Source organism: Colobus angolensis, unplaced genomic scaffold (assembly GCF_000951035.1).
Source record: "Colobus angolensis palliatus isolate OR3802 unplaced genomic scaffold, Cang.pa_1.0 Scaffold63, whole genome shotgun sequence".
In the NCBI taxonomy this organism is placed as follows: domain Eukaryota; kingdom Metazoa; phylum Chordata; class Mammalia; order Primates; family Cercopithecidae; genus Colobus; species Colobus angolensis.
The window spans coordinates 5,876,051-5,889,969 of record NW_012119932.1 but is presented as its reverse complement, the minus strand read 5'-3'; the positions used below and the strand labels follow the sequence as shown (position 1 = coordinate 5,889,969).

Here is a 13,919-nt window from a genome sequence, read left to right as displayed (position 1 = left end):
AAATAGGCATACCTTCGTGCTGATTAAATTGCTGAATGAGCACATATATATTTTCCAACAAATAGATATATATAAAACTGACTCAATGTGTCCCCAACATGATTTGAAGATACAGAAACACAAGAAAGTAAGTGTGAATGACTGTCTGGGTCTCAGAGAGCACAAATTCTCTATGTGAGTCTGAACAAACAGGCAGGTATGAAGATTCCCTGCCAGGTAGGGAGGTCAACAGGTTGACTGTACACAATCGTAGGGATAGTTAGACAGGAGCAAGGTAAGAACTTGACAGAACAGTAGACAAGTTTAATGCACACGGGTGAGGTATGGCACAAGAATAAGATCCAGGACAAGAACGAAAAATATAGGCACAGTGGTTCCATGCCTGTAATCTCAGCAACTCAGAAGGCTGAGATGGGAGAATCACTTGAGGCCAGGAGTTCAAAACCAGCCTGAATAACAGAGCAAGACCCATCTCTGCAAAAATCAAAACAAAACAAAAAATACTAGCCAGGCATGATGGAGGATGCCTGTCCTTCCAGTGATTCCACAGGCTGAGGCAGGAAGATCCTTTGAGCTCAGGAGTTAGAGGTGCAGTGAGCTAGGATTGTGCCACTGCACTCCAGCCTAGAGGACAGAGCAAAACCCTGTTTCTAATTACAAAAAAAAAAAAAAAAAAAGTAGCATGGGCATATCAGAAATACTAGGCGGAAGGATCAGGCAGTAAGAAGTAGCAAATCTGGCCACAGGGGATGAAATACATGACCAAGAGCCAGGGCCACAGATAATGGGCACACAAAATGCAGAAAATTCATATGCTACTTCCCCACTGTATTATTTCCAGCACGTGGAAATTTTAAAGAGTTCCTCTAAAGTCAGGAACCAATCCCCATGACCTACATGCCTAGGGCTTCATGTGGGGCACCTGACTGAAATGGAAAGTGGGAGAAAAGCAGGGAAATTTGTGACTGCGGAGATCACATTATGACTCTACTGCTTTGCACATGAGACAGACAGGTAAGTATGCATATCTGTTCAGTCTATGATCCAACTTGGACATTGATTTTAATCTATATAAACCAAAAACGACTACTTTCATTTCATTTGCTAATGTTCAACCATCCGATAAGCAGGAATATCTATTTTCTCCTTTACATGCATGTCACTTAACAGTTTATGAAGCTCTTCCCAAAGTTTTCTCATTTGACACACATGCTAGAGCCACATTTATATCCTTCCTGATGATCAAAACTTCTCTTTCTCCAAATCAACTCAGTCTCACAGGAAATATATTTTTAATGTTTTATTGTTTCTACTTTAAATATCAGATGTTTCTCCTTCACACACATACGGAACCCTTGGACTGAATCTTGGCAAATCGATGAAAGACACATGTGCATTCTAGAACAAGTGCTATTCATTAGTATTTGATCCTTTCCCCAACTTCACACTCAGAAGAGAAAACGTATGACATTTCTTTCATTCCATTTCTATTGAGACTAGGAATACAAGTTTTCTAAGGGCTTCAAATTCAGTCAGAAGCCCGAAACTTTTTCTTAGGGAAGTAATAGAATGAACGAATACTTGCTAACAATGTATAATGTCTGTTTTTTCACAGGCTAGATGTACAGACTAGATGGTAAAATATAATCATGTGATAGCCTACAAATTGGAGTTTACATTATAAAGAAATAATTCATTTCTCTAATGATTAGATTCATCGCAGAAATTTATTTATTTTTGAGGCAGATTCTTGCTCCGTCACCCAGGTTGAAGTGCAGTGGCACAATCTTGGCTTACTGCAACCTCCACCTCCTGGGTTCAAGTGATTCCCCTGCCTCAGCGTCCTAAGTAGTGGAGACCACAGGTGCGTGCCACCACACTCAGCTAATTTTGTATTTTTAGGAGAGACCAGGTCTCACCATGTTGGCCAGGCTGGTCTTGTATTCCTGGCCTCTAGTGATCCACCCACCTCGGCTTCCCAAAGTGCTGGGATTGTGGGCTTGAGCCACCATGCCTGGTTCATCAGAGACATTTAGTATTTCAATCATCAGTTCTTCATATCTTCCTAAACTTAAATGAAGACAGCACCTTCTCACCAGAGCCCAGCAGAGCACACATTTCAAAGGGGACAAATTTAAACACAAGAGCATTTTTGGGACAAATTTAAACCAACTTCTCAAATTCAGTTTGGAAATAACACTCAAATATAGTTGGGAAGTACAACTGAAACTTTGAAATTCTCTTGCTGACTGCACATTCTTTACAGAAGTCAGGCTAGCAAGGAGTTGGACTGGGGAGTGATCTTGAAGGGTGACCATCAGTACTCAGAAAACTGAAGCAGTGGCTAAAATAGAAACACTAGCAAGTTTATTTTAAATGAAGATACATAGTTCTAAATCAGGAGTGTATTTTCTTTTTCTTAAATAAATCTCATGTGTATTTGAAGTTTACAACATGATGTTATGGGATACATAATAGGTGGTAAAATGGTTACTATAGTGATGCAAATTATCATACCTACCATCTGACACAGTTGTGTTTGTGTGTGTGAGAGAGACAGAGACAGTGCAAAAGAGAGTGACAGCAAAGGGCAGCTACAATCCACTTATTTAACAAAAATCTCTAATACGATTTTATTAACTACAGTCCCCATGCTATATGTTACATCTCTAGATGTGTTTATCTTACATATCTGTTACTTTATATCATTTGAGTTACATCTCCCCACCCCCCCAATCCCATTGTAACCATTGTTTTATCTTCTATCTCTGTAAATTTGACCTTTCTTTTTCAGATTCCACATATAAGTGGGATCATGCAATATTTTTCTTTCTATGTCTGGTTTATTTCACTTAGTATAATGTCCTCTAGGTCCACCCATATTATGGCAAACGGCGGGGTCTCCTTTTTAAAGGCTAAACAATATTCCATTGTATGTGTATCTATACCACATTTTCTTTACCCATTCATCCTTTGATAGGCATTTAAGTTTTTTCCATATCTTGGCTATTATGATAAAGATGCAATGAACATGGGAGTACAGATATATTTACAAGGAGGTGATTTCATCTACTTTGGGTTGGGTGTGTAACCAGAAGAAGAACTGCTGAGTTGTATGGTAGTTCTATTTTTAATTTCTTTAGGAACTTCCATACTGTTTTATAATGAGTCTACCAATCTACATTCCCACCAACAGTATGCTAAAGTTTACTTTTCTACGAGTGTATTTTCTAGTAGGTTTTTCTGGTTATCTAATTTCAGTGTTTCTGCTCTTCTGCATAAACAACAAATGCTCACAATAAGAGAGGTTGCGATATTTGAAAAAAAAAAAAAAAAACTACCCATACTATTTCTACACCATTAGCCCCTCTAGTGAACCACTGGGAAGGTCTCTTGATGCCTGAGGAGTCCATTTCTTGGTGAAAATCTAAACAACGCAGACCAGATTCTTAGAAAAGCTCCACGAATGGATTAAACCTCCATAGAAGAGACTCCACTCAACTCCAAGTCTAGGTCACTGGTCCTCTAAATAGCATTTAAGTCTCCTACAGGATAAAATCCAAGGAAAGTGTGCTGGGACCATGTTCCCTTGAGCTCTATCTCTGCAGAGATTGGGGTTCAGCACTGCCCACACTCTAGTTCCAGACTTCTTCTTCAGCCCATCTACACACACAGCCTCAAGATGTGCTGAACTATACCAAGTTCCCAATGCGCTATGCTCTCTCTCATCTGCCCTTTCCCTGCCTAGAACATTCCTTTCCCATTTCTCTACTTGGCTATCTCTCTCTCTCTTTAATTTATTTATTTATTTATTTATATATTTATTTATTTATTTTTGAGACAGGGTCTTACTCTGTCACCCAGGTTGGAGTGCAGTGGTGTGATCTCAGCTCAGTGCAACCTCCACCTCCTGGGTTCAAGCAATTCTCATGCCTTAGCCTCCTGAGTAGCTGTGATTACAGGTGCTTGCCATGACAACCAGGTAATTTTTGTATTTTTAGTAGAGAAGGGTTTTTGCCATGTTGGCCAGGCTAGTCTCGAACTCCTGACCTCAAGTAACCTGCTTGCCTTGGCCTCCCAAAGCCCTGGAATTACAGGCATAAGTTACCATGCCTGGCCTTTACTTGGCTATTTCTAACTCTATGCAATACTCCATCACAATGTTTTCCTGAGCGCAATGGTTTTATGCAACTGGTTCACCCACCAGAATGTGAGTTCTCTGAAAACAGTAACTGTTTATTGTATTTTTTTGTTCCCAGTATCTCATACATACGAGATACAAGATAAATGTTTGGTGACTGAGCAGATGGAGTCATGGGTACCAGTAAAACACCAGGGCAATTGGCTGCACAATTGGTGCACTGCCCTCTTGACATATGCTATGGACAATAAACTGAGAGTTGCAGAAAGTACTGAGGCATCGCTTGCAACTCTTGAATACATATTACATGGGATGAAATGCTGGAACTACAGCCTGGCTAGGGTGGGTTAAACTGCCACAAAATTCAAAACTCACTTTCAGTCAGTTAAGGCAGGACTAGGGCATCCCCATAGGATTCTCTCACAGCAAAATGGGAAAGGTCATGAGGTTGGAAAGCTGAAAATGTCTATTTTGAAAAGTGCATCTGTTTTTCATTCCCCATCACACTCCCATATCCTATGTTTTCCACAGGAAAACAGAAACACATAGCACACCTGAAGCAAAACTGAATACAAGTTCAAATCGGGGCAGGTAAACACCAGGTGACATTGCAAGCACATGCCAGTACTTGCGATACCAGAAAACTGCAAGTCAAGGAAAACCAAAGAAACACAAAGTAATACCGGAAAGCAGATACACATTGCAGGCAATGAAATAGAGGTAAACACAAAAATCAAAGGAAACCTCCCAGGGAAATAAGCTGAAATCATCAGGATCCTTTCCACTAAAGGAGCTGTGTGTCAAATAAAATATAAGTTAAGCGAATCTAATACCAAAAGGCAGTGAAGATAATTTCAAGTAATACTATTCATGAATCAAAACAAAATTGGGTAAAGGTTAAATAAAAACCTCTGTTCTTAAAGTAACACAGTAGAGATGTAAAATGAAAAAGCTTTGGTAACTTAATACATTGGAAAGTAGACTGAAAAGTAAAGAAAGTCCAAAATAATCATATAAGAAAAGAAAATACTGAACAATCAAAGTAAGATGGGAAAATACCATGGGAAACAGACAACCAAAATGATGACAAAAACTGAAAGAAGAAGGCTCACATGTTAATGCTCATGAAAACCAAATGTGAATGATGAAAACCTTGTACTTTTGCCTTAACGAAATGAGTTGATTGTTCAACCCTTTGTCTTAACAATCAGAACTTCCTCTAACTCGAAAGAAGGAACAAAAACTGTGACTCTCATAACTGTCCAACTACTTAATTCATAAAGTAAAACAGACCCTTTCAGAACATAAACACATTCTTACACATAGAAAGAAGAGAAAGAAAAAAAGGTTATTTAGGCCACTTAGCTGAGGAAATATAAAATATCTGCTTCTTGTTCTGCACCATTCTTACCACAGATGCAAAATTTAAGCCTAATAAGGTTAAATGACCTCTTTGATAACCCAGACCAAGTCATGAGAGCACTGGGACTTAAGTCCAATGTCTTGTCCTCCAGTTCAGGGTTCCGGCCACCACAGGACACCACTGCCACACACCCCACTCCGACCGCAGGGAGACAAACAAATATTAAAGGATATCTTTCTGGGACATAACACATTTTATCATGTAAATTACAGCTAGACAGGAGGAATAAATTCTCATGTTCTATAGCACTGTAGGATGACTATAGTTAACAAGAATATATTATGTAGTTTCAAATAGCTAGAAGAAGGATGTTTAATGTTCCCAATACAAAGAAATGATAAATGTTCAAGATGATGAATATGCTAATTACCACGTTCTGATTACTATATGGGGTATATATCAAAACATTCCTTGGTACTTCATGCATATGTACAATATTATTTATCCATTGAAACATTAAAAAAGAAAAACCAATCCTTAAAATAGTCCATTATAGCAGTGGTATTGGGAAGATGATCTTGAACCAAAATATTTTAACTACATTTTGTTTTTAAAAGTAAATAAAATAAATTCAAAAGAATCAACAACATCCAGAAGAAAAATAGCATTTCTAAATATTTATAAACATTTCCTTTCTTCATCTTACCCCAACTAGTATTGTTATAAAATTCTTTTCAATTTCTACGGTAGAATTTAAACAAATGCATATGATGGACTGTTACTGTTAAAAGCACTAACAATTTTCATCGCTCCACTTTTTATAGAGTCAATCGGCACCTTCTCACCAGAATCCAGCAGGGCACACATTTCAAAGGGGATCCTAAATTTCAAAGCCACTGAGAAATCATGGAAACTTCTTTCCTTCTGTACCAGGAAAAAAAAAAAAATACTGGGAGTGCTTCCACTTCAGAGTATTTTTTCAGCTATGCTTTAATGTCATCGAAACATATCAAAACATCACCAAAAATGTAAGAAGAATCTTCTTGAAAGCCTTCCCAAAGAGAATTTTATTTTATAAAAATAATTATACTTACATACATTTATGCATGTGGTCCTTGTTTTTAAAATATTCATTTGGCCATTTTATCCCCTCTCCAAATAGTTGCTGAATGCTTATTCTAAGAGCTAGAGATAGAACAGTCAACAAAACAGCCAATATCTCTGATCTTGCTGGGCTTGCAGACTGGGCCAAATAAATAAATCAATATATAATATCTGAAGTGGTACCAGGTACTATGAAGGAAAAAATGCAGAGAAAACGGACAGTCAGGAAAGGGGTGCTATTTTTTCTCTAGTAGTTAGAGAGGGAGTCACCTGAGCACTGGACATTCAATTCAAAATATGTACTCATTAGAGCACTTCAAGCAGTAGCCCCAACAATTCCAAACAAAGTTCCCCTAGCAATCATCCTCCTGTTAGTTCTCTTGATAAGTGGATCATTTGCTTTATCAACCCTCATCACCACACAAGGGTTCACATGACTAACCCTACCATTATGGCCTCTAGCTGTAGTATGATTTATTTCAACATTAGCAGAAACTAACCGAGCACTGTTCCACTTAAGAGAGGGTGAACCAGAATTAGTCTTGGGCTCCAATGTTGAATATGCTGCAGGCCCACTGAAACATAAAGAAAAATGGCACTTAGCTAAGCAAATATTGGGTGGCAGGAGTATTCCAGGCTGAGGTAACAGTGTGTGCAAAAGCCCTGGGGGAAGCATTCTTGGAAAGTTTGAGTAAAGCAAAGGAACCGGAAATGGTGAGAGTGGATAGATGTACTCAGAATGGCAGAAAATTAGTTCAGAGCAGTGGCCAGGGCCCAAGATCGGACATGGGTCTTGTACACAATGATGAAAATTTGGGTTACATTCAGAATAAAATAGTAGAAGAGTGACATCATGTCACCAGGGCTTCAAGAAGATCATTCCAGATGCCAGGTGGAGAACAGATCAGAGCAGGGTGTGGGTGGAAGATGGTGTGGCCAGAGCAGAAGCAGACAAACCAGTCAGGAGGCAACTATGACTATCCAAATGAGAGACGACAATGGCTGACACAAGGGTAGCAACAATGGAGGTGGGGCCAAGCACTCAGATTCTGGATATTTTTGTCATGGTCCAGCTGACAAAATTTGCCAATGAACTGGACGTGGGGTGTGAGTGAAAGACAAGAGTCAGGGGTGACTCCAAAGGGTTTGACTTCAGTAGTTGGAAAGTTGCAGTTGACACTTAGCAAACTGGGAAGCTCAGAAAGGAGATTTCTGCAGGGAAGGGGGAAGTAGAGAGGTGGTATTGAACTGAAAAGGTTTGATCTATGTCACTAATCATTTGAATACAGACATCAGGTGCCAATTGGTAGAATGTGCTTTGCTTCACTTAAAATAAATTAAATTAGCATATTCCGACGTATCCTAAAATCTTTTCAAATTCATATGGCTCTTTTGTGGGCATGCTGTCACTTGTGTTTATGTTATACAACTTATTGGTACATCTTCACTTTTGCTTCATACCTCAGTATCTATTTTTTAAAATAGGAAATGTCCCTAAAGACAGAGCATCTTGGCCTCAAAACAGGGGACTGAGAACAACAGAAATTCATAAATGACTCCAAAGAGTCAACTTTTTGGCCAGGCACAGTGGCTCATGTCTGTAATCCCAGCATTTTGGGAGGCTGAGGCAAGTGGATCACTTGAGGTCAGGAGTTCAAGACCAACCTGGCCAACACGGCTAAACCCCATCTCTACTTAAAATACAAAAATTAGCCAAGCGTGGTGGCATGCACCTGCATTCCCAGCTACTCGGGAGGCTGAGGCAGGAGAATCACTTGAACCTGGAAGGCAGAGGTTGCAGTGAGCCCAGATCGCATTACTGCACTCCAGTCTGAGTGACACAGTGACTCTGTCTCAAAAAAAGAGTCAACTTTTTCTTACAAGGCATTATTTGAGTCACTGAGTCATCACTAATGTCCAAAATCTCCCCACATGTTTGAAGGAGTATGAAATTCCCCCTTTTAAAAAAATATGATTATTCCCTCTTACCCATCCATGTGTTACTCTTACTCAAATTCTAGTATAATTGCAAGAATATTTGCCTATACCTTCTTCCAATGAGACATTTTCTCATTCAGTTTGGCTTAGGATAGGGTCTTCCTGCTAGAAATAATTAGAAAAGAGAAGGAATGTGGGCTTGAGAAGAAAAAGAGGTGATTAACAGCAGCAGGTTTTTACAGCCTTGGAGAAGAGAATGAAAAGAGGTAAGTGAGGTGGGTGTGGTCTGCTGCTGCAGAGGGAGTAGAGGCATCCAAGTAGAGGGCCTCCGAATTCCTGATCTCTACACAGATCCATTCAGGACCTAAATCATAGACTTGGATGATAATTTCCAAACTGACCTCCAATGCGGCCTCCTCTTCTAAACTCTAACTGCGTATGTGATGCTTCCATTTGAACTTCTCAATGTTTTGTCCTATCCAATGCATGCTTCTATCCAATCAGATATTGCATGCTCTGTCCTATCAGAAACATTCTTCTCCCAAAGCCCCACAGCCTCATTAACGTCCATCAGCATTGACATCTCTACTCAAACATCCCCTCCCCAAGGAAGGCTCCCCTGACATCAAGGCCAGATGCAGCTGCCCTGTTACTGTAGCCCTTATTCCTCCCCCTCACAGGCCTGATTCTGCTCATCATTATGTATTACTTGTGTAAGTGTCTGCTAAATGTCAAGGTCCCCCCAACAGCCTCTAAGCCACTTACAGCAGATGTATGTTTCTTTTGCTCACTGCTGTGTGCATTGCCAGATGTAAGCTCTTGGCCGGTGCACAAACAGCACTCAGTAAACATTTGGTGACTAAATGAATGAATGATGTGTTGGGGAGACAGACGTGAAGTAAAGGGTCATTCATGAAACAAAGACTCTCTGGTACGTTGCCTTTGGGAGAGACATCAATTCCAATATGCTGAATTGAGTAACATTAAATAAGGTTGATCAACATTAGTTCTTGTATTTGCTTTGGGTTTTATTTATCTCTTTAAATATCAATATTATTTTGCATTTACAGAACCAGGAAGGACACTGAGGGGAAAAATCAGTGACCCCATGTCCAAAAAAAGTAATCAGAGGTTGGACATGGTAGCTCACACCTGTAATCCCAGCACTTGGGAGGCCGAGGCGGGTGGATCACTCGAGATCAGGAGTTCCAGACCAGCATGGACAACATTGCGAGACCCCTGTCTCTATAAAAATTACAAAAGTTAGCTACGTGTGGTAGCACACACCTGTAGACCCACCTACTCAGGAGACTGAGACACAAGAATCACTTGAACCCAGGAGGTTAAGGTTGCAGTGAGCTGAGATTGTACCACTGCACCCCAGCCTGGGCAACAGAGCAAGACTCCATCAAAAAAGTAATCAGGAAGTTACTGAACCCTTCTTTAGCAATTCGGACAGACACAAAAAGGGGAGATCTTCTCATGTATATTTTACCTACAAAAAAACAACTAGTTTATAATTATTTCATTAGTTACACAGAAAGGAGACCTTTAGTAAATTTGTACCAAAGTAAGGCCAGTCCAGATTTATAATTCAAGATGTATAGAATATAATAAATTTCATTCCCACTAGTGTTTCATTGTAATGAGTGCAAAAAAAAACACAATTACACAGTTACAAAATCTTTCACAGCTTCATCATTGCCTCAATCACACTACCAAGGTGTTAAGTTGCTCAATCTCAAAATGTCCTCCTTTGAGATTTCAGCAATATGGCCTTTGAGTTGAAAGGGAAATTCAGTATTGTTTTTGTTCTCATATGCTTCAGTCCTTTGCCCCTCCTTGCTGTACTAAAATATAACTGCAATGAGGTGAGGAAACATTTTAGTCTTAACCTTTAAAAACAGCTTTATAAGTAAAATTAGTTTAACACCCTAAAGAAATTCATTGGCCGGGCGCGGTGGCTCAAGCCTGTAATCCCAGCACTTTGGGAGGCCGAGACGGGCGGATCACAAGGTCAGGAGATCGAGACCATCCTGGCTAACATGGTGAAACCCCGTCTCTACTAAAAAATACAAAAAACTAGCTGGGCGAGGTGGCGGGCGCCTGTAGTCCCAGCTACTCGGGAGGCTGAGGCAGGAGAATGGCATGAACCCGGGAGGCGGAGCTTGCAGTGAGCTGCGATCCGGCCATTGCACTCCAGCCCGGGCGACAGAGCAAGACTCAGTCTCAAAAAAAAAAAAAAAAAAAAAGAAATTCATTAAAGTTCTAGGCTTAATCCATCAGCCTGGATGCAGAAAACAGAAGATACAGGAAAAGAGTGGGTATATAAAATGGAGAGAAGATGATTAACAATCAGTAGTGTTTCTCATTAAAAAAAAAAAAAAACCCTCTCATATTCCAAGTATTATGCCCAATTTCTTTTGGCAAGATCTAACTCTGTCTGCAAGTTTATATTAATATTTAAACATATACACATTCATTGTAACCTCTTAGGCACCCCAATATTACTGTAAGATTGATATTTTTTCTTAATGGAAATCAGATACAAACTATGCAGAACTCAAGTTTCTGCTTTGACTGTGTAGTGTGTATATTTATCACACATAACTCCTGTGAAACAGACTCAAGTAGCAAATCTCAAGACCCTTTTGTCATTACAAATCCATTGCTGTGATAACAGTGAAGTAAGACAGCAGGAAAAATAACATGCAAAAATGCAAATTAGTAGGGTTTTTTCTTTAAAAAAACAAAAGGACTATTAACTTTCTGAATTTAATTTTAAATTCTCAAACACAGCCAGGCTAGATGTTCATGCAAAGGTGAAAATAATGTTAAAGACACTCTTGTGACACACTTCAAAAGCCAATCGATCTTCTCTGTAAGCGGTGGATGTTTGATACCTCCTTCATCGGACGGTCTTGTTACCTCACTGCAGCAGGAAAAGCTAGGGTAAATCTCTGAGATTTCTGACCTGTCGTCTCCAAGACCTGTTCCGAAAGTACTGCTGGAATGGGATCGAGACCAGTGTCGCCTAAAGTGACTCGCCTTTTCTATATTGGAGGGAAAATATTTACACGTGTGATTAAGTGACTCGAAAAACAAAATCAACAAAAAAATTACTTAAAAGCTTAACAGAGAAGAAAAACAATCTCTTAGTAAAGAATAACTCAAAATCTCAGCTCTAGGCACCTATTCGCAAACTTCAGCACGCACTGCATCAACTACATGAGGGACTTAACCGTCATTTTATGCTTTTTTAAGTCTCAATTTTAAAGGACAGGTGAGGGATAGGAAATTGACAAGGATTAAGAAACACTGGTAAACTAATAAATTTTTGTTAATCGTAAAGCCTGGTTTAAAATAATTCCTTTAAACTATCACCAGGTATATAGTATTTGTTGCCTTTTCTTTATTTTTAGAAAATCAAGTGACACTGGCTAACTATATGAATGAAATTGACTATAAAAGTACTAGAATTCCTACGTTGCCTCGGGTATTCAATTCTATTCACATCAACAATTAAATATAGCATAGAAATCAGGGTTTAGAGCAAGATCTAAATGACATAGCTATCTATTGTGTAACATAACTGTATAACTGTCAGAGAAAATTTGAAATGTCAAATCAAGCTATCATTCATACCCCAACTATTCATTTTTTTGCCTTTAATTATGAACTTGCAATCTAAGTTAAAAGCTAACTATGCTTCCTATGTAAACTATTCATTTTATATTACATAAAATGTCAAAGAAAATTTTAAAGATACTTGAAAATTTCTTTTAAGACATTTATGATGCCCTATAGAAAACCCTTCTACTGTTCTATATATCATTACTTAAACCTACCTTTAAAAAATTATAACAATGTATTTCATGAAACGAATCTCCTTTTGTCTCAGCAGTTTAATGAAATCCAAATAACTGTATTTGTAAACCCACAAATTCTATAAAAGCATTCTTCCTAATAAAATGTTTATTTAAATGAATCTAGGACAGACTAATTAGAATATATCAAAAAGTCCTTTTGCAAGCTTTCTTTTCATAAATGATTAATTGTATTTAAAAGTAGCATAGCAGTTTTTTGGTTTGCCAAATTCTCAGCTTTAAAATTTACATTACACAGTATAATGAACCTCTACAGTTCACAGTGGTTTCAATTTTGGAACAAAACCAAAAGTGAGCAATACCAGAGAGCATATGTAGGCTTCTAGACTGAATATTGTCTTCCAGGGGATCGAGGTCGAAGATGGAGCCAGGATCTGTGCGCCAAACTTTGAGGTCTTTTGTCAAAAGGAAGAAATCAACATTCATCAAGAAGGAATTAAAAAAAAAAAAAAGCCAGTACCCAAAAGGGTCAAGACAAAGTCTGCAAAGGAGTAGATATAAATAGCAAACATGTAACAGACAAACTCACAGTGCTGCTGACTTCAGAAGAGGATAAAAAATACTTGCTTTCACAAGCATCTGTTAAGAAATCTTTGTAATCAGATTGAAGCTGCCTGCTCTATTCATTGAGCTGCCCTGCCAGACCTTGCTGAAGTACCTGTGACCCATCACAGATACACAGGAGCACATGGGGCAGCTATATGCATCCCCCACAGCACCCCCAAAATCCCCAATCGCTCTTGCTCTCCACAGGCTGAAACAAGCAAAATGTTTGATTATAGCTTCTGATTCAGGACATGTGAGTAATTCATAGGAAACAATTGAGAAGTTTATGTTTAAAAAACAAAACAAAACAAAACAAAAAACTTCCCTTCCTATAACAGAAATAAATATTTAAAATGTGGAGTGGTGGCAAGTCTAGTTTTCATTCTGAGTCCGCGAGTGCAAGCTAAGTGTATCTAATAAGATACACTTATTTAAAAAGTGTTATAAGCAAGGCACACAGCAAGGAAATATGAGGAATGAAAAAAGAAATAATATCAGCTTCCTGCTGTCAATGGACCCCTGCTATAGTCAGTGATCAGACTGTGCAAACCACTTTATTCTCCTCGTATTTTAATAACTTCTGAATTCATCAGTCTCTCCAACAAAAGGGCATCAGATCCTAAAATAAGCTGTTTACTTACAGCTGTACCAACAACTGGAAAATAAAAACCTAGTTACAGACATATGGCAGAAATGGAGCTAGAGCAGAAACAATTAATTTGTAAAATGGAACTGGAAATTTGCTTGTCTGTTTTTAATTAATATTCTGTAGTGCTGACCGTATGCCAGGCACTATTCTCATTTGACACCTAATTAATTTAAGTTTCATACATACCATCCTCATTTTGTAGATGAGGAAACTGAGTCACAGAGAAATTGAGTAGCTTGGCCAAGTTTACACAGCCCGTGAGAAGTAGCAGAGCCTCCAACAAAAACAGAA

The 13,919-nt window shown here is 38.7% G+C and overlaps 1 protein-coding gene across 2 annotated transcripts in view; it reads right to left on the bottom strand.

The window, feature by feature from the left end:
- The window catches only part of NEBL (nebulette), a 385,533-nt gene that overhangs the window by 17,473 nt on the left and 354,141 nt on the right, over window positions 1–13,919 (bottom strand). The window contains exons 25-26 of one of the 2 annotated variants that reach the window (XM_011963859.1): window positions 12,736–12,828; window positions 11,450–11,599 (exon numbers count right to left, since the gene is read on the bottom strand). The exons of the other annotated variant lie outside the window; for it this stretch is intronic. Coding sequence (XP_011819249.1) covers window positions 11,450–11,599; window positions 12,736–12,828 — 243 coding nt within the window. The remainder of the gene's footprint in view (window positions 1–11,449; window positions 11,600–12,735; window positions 12,829–13,919) is intronic. 2 annotated transcript variants of the gene reach the window in all.